Source organism: Salmo salar, unplaced genomic scaffold (assembly GCF_905237065.1).
Source record: "Salmo salar unplaced genomic scaffold, Ssal_v3.1, whole genome shotgun sequence".
Lineage (NCBI taxonomy): Eukaryota > Metazoa > Chordata > Actinopteri > Salmoniformes > Salmonidae > Salmo > Salmo salar.
The window spans coordinates 31,255-52,806 of NW_025547739.1; the positions used below are offsets into that span (position 1 = coordinate 31,255).

General features: G+C 48.3%; 1 protein-coding gene across 1 annotated transcript; it reads left to right on the top strand.

Annotated features, from left to right (window-relative positions):
* The first annotated feature begins 606 nt into the window (after positions 1 to 606).
* LOC106561136 (flocculation protein FLO11) lies at positions 607 to 20,721 on the top strand. Its single transcript, XM_045711539.1, has 3 exons — positions 607 to 1,131; positions 18,762 to 20,102; positions 20,220 to 20,721. Exons 1-3 carry the CDS (start codon positions 1,044 to 1,046, stop codon positions 20,300 to 20,302), a joined length of 1,512 nt encoding a protein of 503 aa, XP_045567495.1. The 5' UTR covers positions 607 to 1,043; the 3' UTR covers positions 20,303 to 20,721.
* Positions 20,722 to 21,552: the final 831 nt, after the last annotated feature.

Sequence of the window (21,552 nt, forward strand, 5' to 3'; positions counted from 1 at the left end):
TCTGCTCTTTTGCACACCAGTATCTCCACTTGCACATCATCATCTGCTCATCTATCACTCCAGTGTTAATCTGCTAAATTGTAATCACATTGCTACTATGGCCTATTTATTGCCTTACCTCCTCATGCCATTTGTTCACATTGTATATAGACTTATTTTTCTACTGTATTATTGACTGTATGTTTGTTTTATTCCATGTGTGACTCTGTGTTGTTGTATGTGTCGAACTGCTTTGCTTTATCTTGGCCAGGTCGCAGTTGTAAATGAGAACTTGTTCTCAACTAGCCTACCTGGTTAAATAAAGGACTTGTTCTCAACTAGCCTACCTGGTTAAATAAAGGACTTGTTCTCAACTAGTTTACCTGGTTAAATAAAGGACTTGTTCTCAACTAGCCTACCTGGTTAAATAAAGGACTTGTTCTCAACTAGCCTACCTGGTTAAATAAAGGACTTGTTCTCAACTAGTTTACCTGGTTAATTAAAGGTGAAATAGAAATCTGATCCACCAGGTGGATTTTCAGAGAATGGGCTTTCCTGAATGAGAGGATGGGGGGCGGAGTTGATCAACGCGCTCTTTGTCTAAACTACTTCCCTAATGTAAAGAGAGAGAGAGAGAGAGAAGAGAGAAGAGAGAGAGCAGAGAGAGAGAGAGAGAGAGAGAGAAAGAAGAGAGAGAGCGAGCGAGCAGAGAGTGCCTTGCGTGTGGTTGGTGTGTAGAAAACAACAGTCCGTTGTCTTGGGCATGAAGGCGACTAGCCATGCATAAACAGACAGGGCAGACGGACAACAGGAAATAATGCGCTCCAGCTATACCTCGTAAACAACCACCTTGTTGTTCTGTTCATGTTTTATCCAGACAGTCGCTGTCTGAGTTTGACAGAGTATCGACCCGTTCGCTTCTAGTCTCAACCACCTCGCTGTTTCTATTCATGTTTTATCCAGACAGTCGCTGTCCGAGTTTGACAGAGTATCGACCCGTTCGCTTCTAGTCTCAGTCTTCTTTTCATATTTTCCTCTTCATCTCTCTTCTCTTCTTCTTCACCATGGGGTGTTCTTCGTCCAGCACACAGACTGTCGATGAGGAGAAGAGACCGGGGACAAAACCCGAGGAGTCCAATGGAGACACATTTGGTGAGTAACTTCTATTTTTGGCAGGGTCAGTTAACAGTGACACTTTAACGAATGTGTCAAAGTAACCCGTTTTTCCCCCCATTAGAATACATTGTCACACTGCAGAAGGTTGTGTCAAAGTAACCCGTTTTTCCCCCCATTAGAATACATTGTCACACTGCAGAAGGTTGTGTCAAAGTAACCCGTTTTTTCCCCCATTAGAATACATTGTCACATTGCAGAAGGTTGTGTCAAAGTAACCCGTTTTCCCCCATTAGAATACATTGTCACACTGCAGAAGGTTGTGTCAAAGTAACCCGTTTTCCCCCATTAGAATACATTGTCACACTGCAGAAGGTTGTGTCAAAGTAACCCGTTTTTCCCCCATTAGAATACATTGTCACACTGCAGAAGGTTGTGTCAAAGTAACCCGTTTTCCCCCCATTAGAATACATTGTCACACTGCAGAAGGTTGTGTCAAAGTAACCCGTTTTTCCCCCCATTAGAATACATTGTCACACTGCAGAAGGTTGTGTCAAAGTAACCCGTTTTCCCCCCATTAGAATACATTGTCACACTGCAGAAGGTTGTGTTAAAGTAACCCGTTTCCCCCCCATTAGAATACATTGTCACACTGCAGAAGGTTGTGTCAAAGTAACCCGTTTTTTGCCCCATTAGAATACATTGTCACACTGCAGAAGGTTGTGTCAAAGTAACCCGTTTTCCCCCCATTAGAATACATTGTCATACTGCAGAAGGTTGTATCAAAGTAACCCGTTTCCCCCCCCCATTAGAATACATTGTCACACTGCAGAAGGTTGTGTCAAAGTAACCCGTTTTCCCCCATTAGAATACATTGTCACACTGCAGAAGGTTGTGTCAAAGTAACCCGTTTTTCCCCCATTAGAATACATTGTCACACTGCAGAAGGTTGTGTCAAAGTAACCCGTTTTCCCCCCATTAGAATACATTGTCACACTGCAGAAGGTTGTGTCAAAGTAACCCGTTTCCCCCATTAGAATACATTGTCACACTGCAGAAGGTTGTGTCAAAGTAACCCGTTTTTCCCCCCATTAGAATACATTGTCACACTGCAGAAGGTTGTGTCAAAGTAACCCGTTTTTTCCCCCATTAGAATACATTGTCACACTGCAGAAGGTTGTGTCAAAGTAACCCGTTTTCCCCCCATTAGAATACATTGTCACACTGCAGAAGGTTGTGTCAAAGTAACCCGTTTTCCCCCCATTAGAATACATTGTCACACTGCAGAAGGTTGTGTCAAAGTAACCCGTTTTTTCCCCCATTAGAATACAGACAAATTGTTCCAACACTTCAGCATTGTTACACTTTCCTCTTCTGAAGTCTTTTTTTTGGGGGGGGGTGGTAGGGTGTTACATTGTGATTATAGCAAAACGCTTTATCATTATCACTATCTGGTGGTACATTGGGATTATCAATCAAACAATCAATCAATCACATTTATTTATATAGCCCTTCTTACATCAGCTGATGTCACACATCCTGATGTCTTACACATCCTGTCTTACACATCCTGTCTTACACATCCTGATGTCTTACACATCCTGATGTCTTACATCAGCTGATGTCTCAAAGTGCTGTACAGAAACCCAGCCTAAAACCCCCAAACAGTGTGGCTAGGAAAAACTCCCTAGAAAGGCCAGAACCTAGGAAGAAACCTAGAGAGGAACCAGGCTATGAGGGGTGGCTAGGAAAAACTCCCTAGAAAGGCCAGAACCTAGGAAGAAACCTAGAGAGGAACCAGGCTATGAGGGGTGGCTAGGAAAAACTCCCTAGAAAGGCCAGAACCTAGGAAGAAACCTAGAGAGGAACCAGGCTATGAGGGGTGGCCAGTCCTCTTCTGGCTGTGCCGGGTGGAGATTATAACAGTTGGCTTTTCATAGCCGATCATGCAGGTGTAGAAGCAAGCTCCTCATGTGTATATATATATATATATATATATATATATATTATAGCAGAACTCTTTATTGTTATTACTACCTGGTGTTAATATTTACTAAGTTATTGGTGATTTAGTTGCATCTTTTGACTAACCACAGCCAATGATAATGCATTAGTAGCTTATCTTTCCTCGAGTTAAAAATATGTCAGAAACCAGAACCAAAAAACAATCACCTCTTGTTATCAGCCTCTTCCCCCCTATGGAGTGGTAAACCATAGGTTTCTCGCCCAACCGTTAGCTGTGATTCTGCTGTGGCACGGCCTGTACTGTCATATCCATGAGGCTATATGGTTCTGACCCAACCCGTTAGCTGTGATTCTGCTGTGGCACGGCCTGTACTGTCATATCCATGAGGCTATATGGTTCTGACCCAACCTGTTAGCTGTGATTCTGCTGTGGCACGGCCTGTACTGTCATATCCATGAGGCTATATGGTTCTGACCCAACCCGTTAGCTGTGATTCTGCTGTGGCACGGCCTGTACTGTCATATCCATGAGGCTATATGGTTCTGACCCAACCTGTTAGCTGTGATTCTGCTGTGGCACGGCCTGTACTGTCATATCCATGAGGCTATATGGTTTCTGACCCAACCTGTTAGCTGTGATTCTGCTGTGGCACGGCCTGTACTGTCATATCCATGAGGCTATATGGTTCTGACCCAACCTGTTAGCTGTGATTCTGCTGTGGCACGGCCTGTACTGTCATATCCATGAGGCTATATGGTTCTGACCCAACCTGTTAGCTGTGATTCTGCTGTGGCACGGCCTGTACTGTCATATCCATGAGGCTATATGGTTCTGACCCAACCTGTTAGCTGTGATTCTGCTGTGGCACGGCCCGTACTGTCATATCCATGAGGCTATATGGTTCTGACCCAACCTGTTAGCTGTGATTCTGCTGTGGCACGGCCCGTACTGCCATATCCCAGAGGCTATATGGTTCTGACCCAACCTGTTAGCTGTGATTCTCTGTGGCACGGCCCGACTGTCACCATGAGGCTATATGGTTCTGACCCAACCTGTTAGCTGTGATTCTGCTGTGGCACGGCCCGTACTGTCATATCCATGAGGTTATATGGTTTCTGACCCAACCTGTTAGCTGTGATTCTGCTGTGGCACGGCCTGTACTGTCATATCCATGAGGCTATATGGTTCTGACCCAACCTGTTAGCTGTGATTCTGCTGTGGCACGGCCTGTACTGTCATATCCATGAGGCTATATGGTTCTGACCCAACCTGTTAGCTGTGATTCTGCTGTGGCACGGCCTGTACTGTCATATCCATGAGGCTATATGGTTCTGACCCAACCTGTTAGCTGTGATTCTGCTGTGGCACGGCCCGTACTGTCATATCCATGAGGCTATATGGTTCTGACCCAACCTGTTAGCTGTGATTCTGCTGTGGCACGGCCTGTACTGTCATATCCATGAGGCTATATGGTTTCTGACCCAACCTGTTAGCTGTGATTCTCCTGTGGCACGGCCTGTACTGTGTAAATACTTCAGTTAGTTATAGAACCCATTGCCCTCTATGGTTGTGAAGTCTGGGGTCGCTCACCAACTAAGAATTTACTAAATGGGACAAACACCCAATTGAGATCTGCACTTTGTGTACAACGCAAAACCCCAAATAATGCATGAAGAGCATCATTAGGCCGATACCCGCTAATTATCAAAAATCCAGAAAAGAGCCGTTAAATTCTACAACCACCTAAAAGGAAGTGATTCCCAAACCTTCCATAACAAAGTCATCACCTACAGAGAGATGAACCTGGAGAAGAGTCCCCTAAGCAAGCTGGTCCTGGGGCTCTGTTCACAAACACAAACAGACCCCACAGAGCCCCAGGACAGCAACACAAACAGACCCCACAGAGCCCCAGGACAGCAACACAAACAGACCCCACAGAGCCCCAGGACAGCAACACAAACAGACCCCACAGAGCCCCAGGACAGCAACACAAACAGACCCCACAGAGCCCCAGGACAGCAACACAATTCGACTCAACCACATTATGAGGAAGCTAAAAGATAAATAGACTCTGTGAGTCCCATTCTATATAATCAGGAGCAAGATATTCATATCGTGCTTCATTAGACCTGTCTATAATAAATAATGGGTGTATTGTGATGGTGTAGACTATATTACATGGATTTATTCAACTTTTTTTTTAAATGTAGACGTTCCAAAGGTCTGCATCAGTGGCTCGTAGGCGGTGTGTTCGAAGCCAGGAGATGCTAAATGTGTTTTATGTTCATTAACGGGTCAATTACCTTGAAACCGACCAGTTATTTGCTTGACAATCGCCGGCTGATGAAATTTCGTGAACCGCCACAGCCCTACGTTTGACCCTATTACAGACACATATTTCCCCTCAGATCACACAGACCCACGCAGAATTAGAAAACAAATCAAACATTGATAAACTCCCATATCTACTGGGGTGAAATACCACAGTGTGTCATCACAAGCAGTAAAATGTGTGACCTGTTGCCATGAGAAAAGGGGCAACCAGTGAAGAACAAACACCATTGTAAATACAACCCATATTTATTTGTTTATTTATCTTCCCCCACTATTCATACTACAACTATTTGCACATTGCTAAAACACACAGCCATTTTAAATGTTATATTATCATTTGTTTTGTTAAACCTTTTTGAGTGTAATTTGTCCTGTTTAAATCCAATTAGTTCACTGTTGATGTTGTTTTACCTTAACACTTCTGTTTACTTCACTTGCTTTGTAAATGTCAACACGTTTCCTATGCCAATAAAGCCCCTTTGAATTGAATTGAGTGGTGACGGCTTCTTAGAAAAGCCAGCCATAGCACCCCCCAACTCATCCCAGAGTCGTACTATATACCAGCCCCCAACTCATCCCAGAGTCGTACTATATACCACCCCCCAACTCATCCCAGAGTCGTACTCATCCCAGAGTGTACTCATCCCAGAGTCGTACTCATCCCAGAGTCGTACTACATACCACCCAACTAAGGAACTCATCCCAGAGTCGTACTCATCCCAGAGTCGTACTACATACCACCCCCAACTCATCCCAGAGTCGTACTCATCCCAGAGTCGTACTACATACCACCCCCAACTCATCCCAGAGTCGTACTCATCCCAGAGTCGTACTCATCCCAGAGTCGTACTACATACCAACCCCCAACTCATCCCAGAGTCGTACTCATCCCAGAGTCGTACTCATCCCAGAGTCGTACTACATACCAACCCCCAACTCATCCCAGAGTCGTACTCATCCCAGAGTCGGTTACATACCAACCCCAACTCATCCCAGAGTCGTACTCATCCCAGAGTCGTACTACATACCAACCCCCAACTCATCCCAGAGTCGTACTCATCCCAGAGTCATCCCAGAGTCGTACTCATCCCAGAGTCGTACTACATACCAACCCCCAACTCATCCCAGAGTCGTACTCATCCCAGAGTCGTACTACATACCACCCCCCAACTCATCCCAGAGTCGTACTCATCCCAGAGTCGTACTACATACCACCCCCAACTCATCCCAGAGTCGTACTCATCCCAGAGTCGTACTACATACCACCCCCAACTCATCCCAGAGTCGTACTCATCCCAGAGTCTCATCCCAGAGTAGTCGTACTACATACCAACCCCAACTCATCCCAGAGTCGTACTCATCCCAGAGTCGTACTCATCCCAGAGTCGTACTACATACCACCCCCAACTCATCCCAGAGTCGTACTCATCCCAGAGTCGTACTACATACCACCCCCCAACTCATCCCAGAGTCGTACTACATACCACCTCCAACTCATCCCAGAGTCGTACTGCATACCACCCCAACTCATCCCAGAGTCGTACTCATCCCAGAGTCGTACTACATACCACCCCCAACTCATCCCAGAGTCGTACTCATCCCAGAGTCGTACTACATACCACCCCCAACTCATCCCAGAGTCGTACTCATCCCAGAGTCGTACTGCATACCACCCCCAACTCATCCCAGAGTCGTACTGCATACCACCCCAACTCATCCCAGAGTGCTCATCCCAGAGTCGTACTAATACCACCTCCAACTCATCCCAGAGTCGTACTACATACCACCCCCAACTCATCCCAGAGTCGTACTACATACCACCCCCAACTCATCCCAGAGTCGTACTACATACCACCCCAACTCATCCCAGAGTCGTACTACATACCACCCCCAACTCATCCCAGAGTCGTACTGCATACCACCCCCAACTCATCCCAGAGTCGTACTACATACCACCCCCAACTCATCCCAGAGTCGTACAACCACCCCCAACTCATCCCAGAGTCGTACTGCATACCACCCCCAACTCATCCCAGAGTCGTACTACATACCACCCCAACTCATCCCAGAGTCGTACTGCATACCACCCCCAACTCATCCCAGAGTCGTACTGCATACCACCCCCAACTCATCCCAGAGTCGATACCCCACTCATCCCAGAGTCGTACTGCATACCACCCCCAACTCATCCCAGAGTCGTACTACATACCACCCCCAACTCATCCCAGAGTCGTACTACATACCACCCCCAACTCATCCCAGAGTCGTACTGCATACCACCCCCAACTCATCCCAGAGTCGTACTACATACCACCTCCAACTCATCCCAGAGTCGTACTACATACCACCTCCAACTCATCCCAGAGTCGTACTACATAACTGTAACAATAAACTGCGCATATGAAAATCATGTCTGGCGCCCAGAATGGTGGGATAAATTGTAGCTTCCACAAACTTCAAACTCACTCGACGCCTATGAAGTCTTTATAAAATAATTGTCTCCACGTTTCCATGGTTGGATTGTGCCTATAGGCTAATTTGAAGCAAGGCAAGACATGCCTCCATAATATGAAATAAAGCGTTCAGGTTACAAACAATGAATGATGTTTTCAAAGTGCGTACTGCCTACAGTTTACATTGTAAAGTGGTGGGTGACGCGCGGATAGCCTGTTGCCTGCTCTTCAATGGCGCGCTTCCATTACCAGTGGAGAAATAAAAAAATAGAAGCTCTATTTAAATCGTGCACCAAACCTGTTTTTAACATGGGATCGAATTTGGAATTGTTATACAGTGAATGAGTTTATATAAAAGCACATGTTTTACTCCAGCAGAAACCAGCTGAGGAGAAATCCCGCTCAAAATAGACTCTGTATGCTGTGCACCTGATAGTTGTGTTGGATAAGTAAGATACATGACGACTAACGAAAATACACAGCAATTTAATTAGACTATATTATCCAAATTAACTTGTAGACTGATAAGCATGAAGATCAAATGTATTTACAGGACCAGTCAAAAGTTTGGACACACCTACTAATTCTAGAGTTTTTCTTTATTTTTACTATTTTCTACATTGTAGAATAATAGTGAAGACATCAAAACTATGAAATAACACATATGGAATCATGTAGTAACCAAAAAAGTGTTAAACAAATCAAAATCGATATATATTTTATTTTTGAGATTCTTCAAAGTAGCCAACCTTTGCCTTGATTACAGCTTTGCACACTCGGCATTCTCTCAACCAGCTTCATGAGGTAGTCACCTGGAATGCATTTCAATTAACAGGTGTGCCTTGTTAATTTGTGGAATTTCTTTCCTTCTTAATGCGTTTGAGCCAATCAGTTGTGTTGTGACAAGGTAGGGGTGGTATACAGAAGATGGCGCTATTTGGTTAAAGACCAAGTCCATATTATGGCAAGAACAGCTCAAATAAGCAAAGAGAAACGACAGTCCATCATTACTTTAAGACATGAAGGTCAGTCAATACGGAGAACTTTGAAAGTTTCTTCAAGTGCAGTCGCACAAACCATCAAGCGCTATGATGAAACTGTCTCTCATGAGGACCGCCACAGGAAAGGAAGACCCAGAGTTACCTCTGCTGCAGAGGATAAGTTCCTTTTTTATTTTAACCTTTTATTTAACTAGGCAAGTCAGTTAAGAACTAATTCTTATTTACAATGACGGCCTAGGAACAGTGGGTTAACTGCCTTGTTCAGGGGGCAGAACGACAGATTTGTACCTTGTCAGCTCGGGCATTCAATCTAGCAACCTTTCGGTTACTAGTCCAATGCTCTAACCACTAGGCTACCTGCCTCCCCCCTCTAACCACTAGGCTACCTGCCTCCCCCCTCTAACCACTAGGCTACCTGCCTCCCCCCTCTAACCACTAGGCTACCTGCCTCCCCCTCTAACCACTAGGCTACCTGCCTCCCCCTCTAACCACTAGGCTACCTGCCCTCCCCCTCTAACCACTAGGCTACCTGCCTCCCCCTCTAACCACTAGGCTACCTGCCTCCCCCCTCTAATCACTAGGCTACCTGCCTCCCCCTCTAACCACTAGGCTACCTGCCTCCCCCCTCTAATCACTAGGCTACCTGCCTCCCCCTCTAACCACTAGGCTACCTGCCTCCCCCTCTAACCACTAGGTTACCTGCCTCCCCCTCTAACCACTAGGCTACCTGCCTCCCCCTCTAACCACTAGGCTACCTGCCTCCCCCTCTAACCACTAGGCTACCTGCCTCCCCCTCTAACCACTAGGCTACCTGCCTCCCCGTCTAACCACTAGGCTACCTGCCTCCCCTCTAACCACTAGGCTACCTGCCTCCCCCTCTAACCACTAGGCTACCTGCCTCCCCCCTCTAACCACTAGGCTACCTGCCTCCCCCTCTAACCACTAGGCTACCTGCCTCCCCCTCTAATCACTAGGCTACCTGCCTCCCCCCTCTAACCACTAGGCTACCTGCCTCCCCCTCTAACCACTAGGCTACCTGCCTCCCCTCTAACCACTAGGCTACCTGCCTCCCCCTCTAACCACTAGGCTACCTGCCCCCCCTCTAACCACTAGGCTACCTGCCTCCCCCCTCTAACCACTAGGCTACCTGCCTCCCCCTCTAACCACTAGGCTACCTGCCTCCCCCTCTAACCACTAGGCTACTTGCCTCCCCCCTCTAACCACTAGGCTACTTGCCTCCCCCCTCTAACCACTAGGCTACCTGCCGCCCCACAACTCACTAGAGTTACCAGCCTCAGAAATTACACCCCAAATAAATGCTTCATCGAGTTCAAGTAACAGACATCTCAACATCAACTGTTCAGGGGAGACTGTGTGAATCAGGCCTTCATGGTCGAATTGCTGCAGAGAAACCACTACTAAAGGACACCAATAAGAAGAAGAGACTTGCTTGGGCCAAGAAACACGAGCAATGGACATTAGACCGGTGGAAATCTGTTCTTTGTTCTGATGAGTCCACATTTGAGATTTTTGGTTCCAACCGCTGTGTCTTTGTGAGACGCAGAGTAGCTGAACGGACGATCTACGCATGTGTGGTTCCCACCGTGAAGCATGGAGGAGGAGGAGGTGTGGTGGTGCTTTACTGGTGACACCGTCTGTGATTTATTTAGAATTCAAGGCACACTTAACCAGCATGGCTACCACAGCATTCTGCAGTGGGACTATCATTTATTTTTCAACAGGACAATGACCCAACACACTTCCAGACTGTGTAAGGGCTATTTGACCAAGAAGGAGAGTGTTGGTGCTGCATCAGATGACCTGGCCTCCACAATCCCCCGACCTCAACCCAATTGAGATGGTTTGGAATGAGTTGGACCGCAGAGTGAAGGAAAAGCAGCCAACAAGTGCTCAGCATATGTGGGAACTCCTTCAAGACTGTTGGAAAATCATTCCAGGTTAAAAGCCTGGTTGAGAGAATGCCAAGAGTGTGCAAAGCTGTCATCAAGGCAAAGGATGGCTACTTTGAAGAATCTCACATATAAAATATATTTTGATTTGTTTAACACTTTTTTTGGTTACTACATGAAACCATATGTCTTATTTAATAGTTTTGATGTCTTCAATATTATTCAACAATGTAGATAATAGTAAAACATAAATAAAAACCCTTGAATGAGTAGGTGTGTCCAAACTTTTGACTGGTACATCGACTGGCATTTCCATCAATAAATAAAAATCATTATTTTTGTAATGAGATTTTTTTTTCTCCTGACCAGAAATAGTTTTTATTTATTGCTTTTCTGTTGACTTTTTTTTGCCACAACCTGTCTAATGGAAGCCCTGGTACCCATAGAGAGGCCTGGCTGACACAGGGACCATATTGTCCATTCATGGGGCCTGCCTGGCTCTGGTCCTGCCTGGCCTGCCTGCCTGGCCTGCCACATGGCTTCTACACACTAGGACCAGGCACAGCTGAGGACATTGTTATGTAATCATTTAACATACACTCACACTGTGTACTCACTGCCCTGTTGTTACAGAGGGACCGTCAGGATGTCTTGATACAGGTTGTTACAGAGGGACCGTCAGTATGTCTTGATACAGGTTGTTACAGAGGGACCGTCAGTATGTCTTGATACAGGTTGTTACAGAGGGACCGTCAGTATGTCTTGATACAGGTTGTTACAGAGGGACCGTCAGTATGTCTTGATACAGGTTGTTACAGAGGGACCGTCAGTATGTCTTGATACAGGGTTGTTACAGAGGGACCGTCAGTATGTCTTGATACAGGTTGTTACTGGGGCGTCAGTATGTCTTGATACAGGTTGTTACAGAGGGACCGTCAGTATGTCTTGATACAGGTTGTTTAGGTCTGTCTGTTTCAGGGGGTTGTTGTAGTACCATCTCTAGCAGTGTGTCTGTCTGTTTCAGGGTGTTGTTGTAGTACCATCTCTAGCAGTGTGTCTGTTTCAGGGTGTTGTTGTAGTACCATCTCTAGCAGTGGGTCTGTCTGTTTCAGGGGGTTGTTGTAGTACCATCTCTAGCAGTGGGTCTGTCTGTCTGTTTCAGGGGGTTGTTGTAGTACCATCTCTAGCAGTGGGTCTGTCTGTTTCAGGGGGTTGTTGTAGTACCATCTCTAGCAGTGGGTCTGTCTGTTTCAGGGTGTTGTTGTAGTACCATCTCTAGCAGTGTGTCTGTCTGTCTGTTTCAGGGTGTTGTTGTAGTACCATCTCTAGCAGTGTGTCTGTCTGTTTCAGGGTGTTGTTGTAGTACCATCTCTAGCAGTGTGTCTGTTTCAGGGTGTTGTTGTAGTACCATCTCTAGCAGTGGGTCTGTCTGTTTCAGGGTGTTGTTGTAGTACCATCTCTAGCAGTGTGGTCTGTCTGTTTCAGGGGGTTGTTGTAGTACCATCTCTAGCAGTGGGCTGTCTGTCTGTTTCAGGGTGTTGTTGTAGTACCATCTCTAGCAGTGGGTCTGTCTGTTTCAGGGGGTTGTTGTAGTACCATCTCTAGCAGTGTGTCTGTCTGTTTCAGGGTGTTGTTGTAGTACCATCTCTAGCAGTGTGTCTGTTTCAGGGTGTTGTTGTAGTACCATCTCTAGCAGTGGGTCTGTCTGTCTGTTTCAGGGTGTTGTTGTAGTACCATCTCTAGCAGTGTGTCTGTTTCAGGGTGTTGTTGTAGTACCATCTCTAGCAGTGGGTCTGTCTGTTTCAGGGTGTTGTTGTAGTACCATCTCTAGCAGTGGGTCTGTCTGTCTGTTTCAGGGTGTTGTTGTAGTACCATCTCTAGCAGTGGGTCTGTCTGTTTCAGGGTGTTGTTGTAGTACCATCTCTAGCAGTGTGTCTGTCTGTTTCAGGGGGTTGTTGTAGTACCACCCAGTTAGCCAGTCAAGTCACCTGGAGATGCTCTCTGTCTTTGTCCCAGAGGCTGGCGTCACCTCTGAAATGTTTTATTGTACCATGCTGCTACTCTGTACATGTGGCACTGCATGGCAGTGATCTGTCCCATCTAACAGCGCTGTCTCACCAGCTGTATGCCAGCCAATGCCACAGTGGTCCCACTGGGTCCCCATCCCCCTGCTCTCTCTCTCTCTCTCTCTCTCCCTCTCCCTCTGTCCAGGGACTGACTAGCTGTTTTGACTGGGATCTCTGTCATCTTTGGATGGTAATCATGTTGACACACGAGTAATCCATGCCAAGAGAGGCTCTATCTCTGTCTGTCTCTGTTCCGCCAACCAGCCAGCTACAGACAACAGTTGTTCTATCCCTGAGAGCAAGCTGGCTGTACTGTCTAGCTCTCTCTGTCTCGGTCTGTCTCTGTCCCACTACCAGCCAGTCCCACCAGCCAGCCAGCTACAGACAACAGTTGTTCTATCCCTGAGATCTAGCTGGCTGTACTGTCTAGCTCTCTCTGTCTCGGTCTGTCTCTGTCCCACTACCAGCCAGTCCCGCCAGCCAGCCAGCTACAGACAAGTTGTTCTATCCCTGAGATCTAGCTGGCTGTACTGTCTGTCTCGGTCTGTCTCTGTCCCACTACCAGCCAGTCCCACCAGCCAGCCAGCTACAGACAACAGCTGTCCTATCCCTGAGATCTAGCTGGCTGTACTGTCTCGGTCTGTCTCTGTCCCACTACCAGCCAGTCCCGCCAGCCAGCCAGCTACAGACAAGTTGTTCTATCCCTGAGATCTAGCTGGCTGTACTGTCTGTCTCTGACTGTCTCTGTCCCACTACCAGCCAGTCCCGCCAGCCAGCCAGCTACAGACAACAGCTGTCCTATCCCTGAGATCTAGCTGGCTGTACAACTGTAACTGCAGCATTTTTTTTAACCAGTTTTCATTATTCAGCTCAGGAGTTGCTTGCAAGGCCATGTGAGAGAGAAGTGTAATTTCACCCAGGTGTTCACCAATGTCCCCCTCACCCCTGAAGTTAAACCAACCAATGACCCCCCCTCGCCCCTGAAGTTAAACCATCCAATGACCCCCCTCGCCCCTGAAGTTAAACCAACCAACCAATGACCCCCTCGCCCCTGAAGTTAAACCAACCAACCAATGACCCTCCCGCCCCTGAAGTTAAACCAACCAACCAATGACCCCTCGCCCTGAAGTTAAACCAACCAATGACCCTCCCGCCCCTGAAGTTAAACCAACCAACCAATGACCCTCCCGCCCCTGAAGTTAAACCAACCAACCAATGACCCCCTCGCCCCTGAAGTTAAACCAACCAATGACCCTCCCGCCCCTGAAGTTAAACCAACCAACCAATGACCCCCCTCGCCCCTGAAGTTAAACCAACCAACCAATGACCCTCCCGCCCCTGAAGTTAAACCAACCAACCAATGACCCCCTCGCCCTAAAGTTAAACCAACCAATGACCCTCACGCCCCTGAAGTTAAACCAACCAACCAATGACCCCCTCGCCCCTGAAGTTAAACCAACCAACCAATGACCCCCTCGCCCCTGAAGTTAAACCAACCAACCAATGACCCCCTCGCCCTGAAGTTAAACCAACCAACCAACCAATGACCCCCTCGCCCCTGAAGTTAAACCAACCAACCAATGACCCCCCTCGCCCCTGAAGTTAAACCAACCAACCAACCAATGACCCCCCTCGCCCCTGAAGTTAAACCAACCAACCAACCAATGACCCCCTCGCCCTGAAGTTAAACCAACCAACCAACCAATGACCCCCTCGCCCTGAAGTTAAACCAACCAACCAACCAATGACCCCCTCGCCCTGAAGTTAAACCAACCAACCAACCAATGACCCCCTCGCCCCTGAAGTTAAACCAACCAACCAATGACCCCCTCGCCCCTGAAGTTAAACCAACCAACCAATGACCCCCTCGCCCCTGAAGTTAAACCAACCAACCAATGACCCCCTCGCCCCTGAAGTTAAACCAACCAACCAATGACCCCCTCGCCCCTGAAGTTAAACCAACCAACCAATGACCCCCCTCGCCCCTGAAGTTAAACCAACCAACCAACCAATGACCCTCCCGCCCCTGAAGTTAAACCAACCAACCAATGACCCTCCCGCCCCTGAAGTTAAACCAACCAACCAATGATCCCCTCGCCCCTGAAGTTAAACCAACCAACCAACCAATGACCCCCTCGCCCCTGAAGTTAAACCAACCAACCAATGACCCCCTCGCCCCTGAAGTTAAACCAACCAACCAATGACCCCCTCGCCCCTGAAGTTAAACCAACCAACCAATGACCCCCTCGCCCCTGAAGTTAAACCAACCAACCAATGACCCCCCGCGCCCTGAAGTTAAACCAACCAACCAATGACCCCTCGCCCCTGAAGTTAAACCAACCAACCAATGACCCCCTCGCCCCTGAAGTTAAACCAACCAACCAATGACCCCTCGCCCTGAAGTTAAACCAACCAACCAATGACCCCCTCGCCCTGAAGTTAAACCAACCAACCAACCAATGACCCCCTCGCCCCTGAAGTTAAACCAACCAACCAATGACCCCTCCCGCCCCTGAAGTTAAACCAACCAATGACCCCCCTCGCCCCTGAAGTTAAGTCCTCATCTCATCACCCCATAACTCCTCATCACCCCATAACTCCTCATCTCATCACCCCATAACTCCTCATCACCCCATAACTCATCACCGCATCTCATCACCCCATAACTCATCACCTCATCTCATCACCCCATAACTCCTCATCTCATCACCCCATAACTCTTCATCTCATCACCCCATAACGCCTCATCACCCCATAACTCTTCATCTCATCACCCCATAACTCCTCATCACCCCATAACTCATCACCTCATCTCATCACCCCATAACTCATCACCGCATCTCATCACCCCATAACTCATCACCTCATCTCATCACCCCATAACTCCTCATCTCATCACCCCATAACTCTTCATCTCATCACCCCATAACGCCTCATCACCCCATAACTCTTCATCTCATCACCCCATAACTCCTCATCACCCCATAACTCATCACCTCATCTCATCACCCCATAACTCCTCATCTCATCACCCCATAACTCATCACCTCATCACCCCATAACTCCTCATCACCCCATTACTCCTCATCTCCCCATAACTTCTCATCTCATCACCCCATAACTACTCATCTCATCACCCCATAACTCCTCATCTCATCACCCCATAACCCCTCATCTCATCACCCCATAACCCCTCATCACCCCATAACTCATCACCCCATAACTCATACCAACCTCATCACCCCATAACCCCTCATCACCCCATAATCCTCATCACCCCATAACCCCTCATCACATCACCCCATAACCCCTCATCACATCACCCTGTAACTCCTCATCACCCCGTAACTCCTCATCACCCCGTAACTCCTCATCACCCCATAACCCCTCATCACCCCATAACTCCTCATCACCCCATAACTCCTCATCACCCCATAACCCCTCATCACATCACCCCATAACCCCTCATCACATCACCCCATAACTCCTCATCACCCCATAACTCCTCATCACATCACCCCGTAACTCCTCATCACCCCGTATCTCCTCATCACCCCATAACTCCTCATCACCCTGTAACTAATCTCATCACCCCATAAACCCTCATCTCATCACCCCATAACTCCTCATCACCCCGTAACTAATCTCATCACCCCATAACTCCTCATCACCCCATAACTAATATCATCACCCCATAACTCCTCATGTAGACCTCTAAATCTATCTCTCTCTGTTTGCTTGTCTTCCACTGGTCCTGGTCCTATTTTGTGCTAGCCCATCACATTCCTTTCCAGTCGTTGCTCCCTGGTCTTTAGGGGCTACGACAGTCAAACCAAACCAGGAAGCTGGAGTGTCTAATTTGATCATTTGGTTTATGTCATGCATGAAACAATGCTCTGTTTACATCGGGGGAAGGTGGAGGAGTTAACAGCGACATGGATTAAATCATAGGAAGGTTGTGATTTCCTGAACTGTTTTTGCAGACAGACTGGTCCCAGATCTGTTTGTGTTGTCTTGCCCAACAACTCTATGGTAATTCATTGTATTCTGAAACATCCTAGAAGTGGGCTATACAACACAAACAAATCTGGGACCAGGCTTAGACTATCCTATTGTGTGTTTTCCAGGTGTCCAGTAGCCTACCCTTGGATGGATATTCCCCCCCCCCATCTAGTCTGTATCAGTCATATACACTTCCTCGTCCCAGTTTCATAACTAGGTGAACCTTGTCCTCAGGGCATCAGAGAGGAAAAACCAGCAGGTTGCTTTCAATAAATCACATTCTTCAACCCCAGGAAATGGAGGATGAGTTTTTCATCTTTTAATAAGTTCCGCATGTCCTAGAAATTCTCCTTGTCTTTTATTGTTTTCCCCCCCCTCACTGCCGAGTCAAACCGACTGACTCTCTCTTACCAAAGGGGGCCACTTCTGTTTCAGTCGTATTTCAACAGCAGTTAAAACACTTCAGGATGGTCCCAACAACCAAAGCATTTGAATACAAAGGGGTGAAACGGCTCCACACTTGACAACATAACGGTTGATTTAACGTGACAGCTACCCTGAAGAGGAAGCGTCGACTTTTGACAGCAAAATGGTACATTTTTTTACCTTTCTGAATTTTGGCATCTGCTGCTGCAACGACACCAACAGTGAACAGCTCATCATTATTCTATGTTCTGTGGATTAATTACATCTAAATCCGTTACATCTAAATCCGTTACATCTAAATCCGTTACATCTAAATCCGTTACATCTAAATCCGTTACATCTAAATCTGTTACATCTAAATCTGTTACATCTAAATCCGTTACATCTAAATCCGTTACATCTAAATCCGTTACATCTAAATCCGTTACATCTAAATCCGTTACATCTACATTTACATTTCAGTCATTTAGCAGACGCTCTTATCCAGAGCGACTTACAGTAGTGAATACATTTCATTTCATGCATTTTTTTTTTTGGTACTTGCCCCCCGTGGGAATCGAACCCACAACCCTGGCATTGCACACACCATGCTGGCGTTGCAAACATAGATCATGGATTGGGTTACCAGGAGTTACTACTGAATGTTTTAGGTGTTACTGTGGCAGTAGATCATGGATTGGGTTAGCAGGAGTTACTACTGAATGTTTTAGGTGTTACTGTGGCAGTAGATCATGGATTGGGTTACCAGGAGTTACTACTGAATGTTTTAGGTGTTACTGTGGCAGTAGATCATGGATTGGGTTACCAGGAGTTACTACTGAATGTTTTAGGTATTACTGTGGCAGTAGATCATGGATTGGGTTAGCAGGAGTTACTACTGAATGTTTTAGGTGTTACTGTGGCAGTAGATTGGGTTACCAGGAGTTACTACTGAATGTTTTAGGTGTTACTGTGGCAGTAGATCATGGATTGGGTTACCAGGAGTTACTACTGAATGTTTTAGGTGTTACTGTGGCAGTAGATCATGGATTGGGTTACCAGGAGTTACTACTGAATGTTTTAGGTGTTACTGTGGCAGTAGATCATGGATTGGGTTACCAGGAGTTACTACTGAATGTTTTAGGTGTTACTGTGGCAGTAGATCATGGATTGGGTTACCAGGAGTTACTACTGAATGTTTTAGGTGTTATTGTGGCAGAGTGCTGAATGCGTCTGAAGATGGTTAACTACAACACGACTAGATTGGTTCATGACAACACAGACACACCAAGGTCAATGCTGATCAGTCATAACTGCTTGAATTTTAGGTATTCAAGCCTATCAGATCCTTCGTTAGTTCAACTTAGTTAACCAATGTTTGGAATTCAAAGTGAGAAATGTTTTGCCGTGCAATGATGGTTTATCAGGAATGTTACAGTTGGATCTGGTTTCAGATGTCAGGTTAAACCTAGAAATACATTTTCTCTCATGAACCTCATGTCTTACTGTGTTTTTTAAATTTTTTATTCCAGTTGTCAGGAATGGACACATCTCGGAGGAAACAGAGACCATCGCTGACCAGATGCAACTTCCTGTCCAGAGTGCCCTGACTGATGACTCTGAGGAGCCAGTCATCATGGGCTCCGAGGCCCTGGAGACCGTGGGGTCTGGATGGGAGGAGGACCAGGTCCTGGTGATGCTGGCTGCAGCTGAGCCAGAGGTTCCACCTGAAGTCCCTGCTGAGGCTGCAGCCGTGGAAGCAGAGGTCCCTTCAGAGGCTGTGGTTTTAGTAGAGGCTGTGGCCCCAGTGGAGGCGGCGATCCCTGTTGAGGCCGTCGTGGTTGAGGCCGCTCCTGTGGCAGAGGCTCCTGCTAAGACAGTGGTGTCTGACGAGGCCCCTGTTGTTGAAACTGGAGCTGCAGTGGAGGTGGTTACCCTGGTCGAGACAGCTGCACCTGTGGAAGCTGCTGCCCCAGTCGAGGTAGCTGCCCCCATTGAGGTGGCTGAAACGGTCCCAGAGCCAGCTTCAGCCCCAACAGAGGAGACCCCAGCTCCAGCTCCAACAGAGGAGACTCCAGCTCCAACAGAGGAGACCCCAGCTCCAGCCCCAGCAGAGGAGACCCCAGCTCCAGCCCCAACAGAGGAGACCCCAGCTCCAGCCCCAAAAGAGGAGACCCCAGCTCCAGCCCCAAAAGAGGAGACCCCAGCTCCAGCCCCAACAGAGGAGACCAAAGAAGCCCCAGCCCCTGAGCCTGTGGCCGCTGTCCCAGTGGGGGCCCCTGCTGCTGAGGCTGTGGCCGCTGTCCCAGAGGGGGCCCCTGCTGTGGAGGCCCCTGCACCCAGTGGCCCCATAACTGACCTTGTTGTTGCTGCTGAGCCTGCAGCAGAGCCAATAATCACCCCTGTGGCTGTGGAGGCCCCTGTAGCAGCCATTGCCAATGAGCCAGTGGAGGCCCCAGGACCAGTGGAGGCCCCAGGACCAGTAGAGGCCCCAGGTGAGGTGGCAGCTCCAGCCCCTGCCCCAGAGCTAATACCAGCCGCCCCTGCCCCAGAGCTAACACCAGCCGCCTCTGCCCCAGAGCTAACACCAGCCGCCCTTGCTCACGTGGCCCTGCCTACTCCTGCTACCTCAGACGCCCCAGCCCCTGCCCCAGAGCTAACACCAGCCGCCCTTGCTCCCGTGGCCCTGCCTACTCCTGCTACCTCAGACGCCCCAGCCCCTGCCCCAGAGCTAACACCAGCCGCCCTTGCTCCCGTGGCCCTGCCTACTCCTGCTACCTCAGACGCCCCAGCCCCTGCCCCAGAGCTAACACCAGCCGCCCTTGCTCCCGTGGCCCTGCCTACTCCTGCTACCTCAATCCCTGAGATTGATGGTATGTACTCCTTTACCGCTTCATCCTCACTGACACGATCACTCCTACATATTTAAACCGTCATAAAACCTCATCAAAATGTCAACCTTGTCTTAATAATATAATTGTATTTACCAGGTTCACAAATGGTCGCGTTGGGATATGGAGGAGTCACATTTCACCTCAGTAACACAGCGCCAACTGATTGTGCTGAGGGATAATTCAATTACACAGAGCAAATGGCTGCCATTTATTGTCCTGATTCACCCCAGGGAGGTTATGATTGTTCTTCCAGCTCATAGATTCACTAAATTGATATGTTAAACTAAAACGCCCGTCTCTCCTGATTTTGTAAATAAGGTGTGTCAGTCAGAGTCTATGTTGTAACCTGCCAGATCTGGCTTATCTGGAATATGGTTGGTCCTCCCCTGCCACAGGCACAAATAGCTGGGAAGACATCTCTGCAAACATGCGTGAAATGTGGGGAGAGACGGCGAGCGTGAGATGTGGGGAGAGACGGCGAGCGTGAGATGTGGGGAGAGACGGCGAGCGTGAGATGTGGGGAGAGACGGCGAGCGTGAGATGTGGGGAGAGACGGCGAGCGTGAGATGTGGGGAGAGACGGTGAGATGTGGGGAGAGACGGTGAGCGTGAGATGTGGGGAGAGACGGTGAGATGTGGGGAGAGACGGTGAGATGTGGGGAGAGACGGCGAGCGTGAGATGTGGGGAGAGACGGCGAGCGTGAGATGTGGGGAGAGACGGCGAGCGTGAGATGTGGGGAGAGACGGCGAGCGTGAGATGTGGGGAGAGACGGCGAGCGTGAGATGTGGGGAGAGACGGCGAGCGTGAGATGTGGGGAGAGACGGCGTGAGATGTGGGGAGAGACGGCGAGCGTGAGATGTGGGGAGAGACGGCGAGATGTGGGGAGAGACGGCGAGATGTGGGGAGAGACGGCGAGATGTGGGGAGAGACGGCGAGATGTGGGGAGAGACGGCGAGATGTGGGGAGAGACGGCGAGATGTGGGGAGAGACGGTGAGATGTTGGGAGAGACGGTGAGAGATGGAAGACCAACTGACCAACAGACCAGTGTATATTTACTCACCCACAGAGTTGTTTAAAGACTGTTGTACGGTGGAGTCTATAAATAGGTAAAAGGTATTCTAACAAACGTAGCATACCCCCCCCAAGGTCTCCATAGCCTCATTACCTGACTGGTTACCAGGAGGTATCAGACTCCGACACCGACTAGGGGGAGGTATCAGACACCGTCACCGACTAGGGGGAGGTATCCGACACCGTCACCGACTAGGGGGAGGTATCCGACACCGACACCGACTAGGGGGAGGTATCCGACACCGACTAGGGGGAGGTATCCGACACTGTCACCGACTAGGGGGAGGTATCCGACACTGTCACCGACTAGGGGGAGGTATCCGTCACCGACTAGGGGGAGGTATCCGACACCGTCAC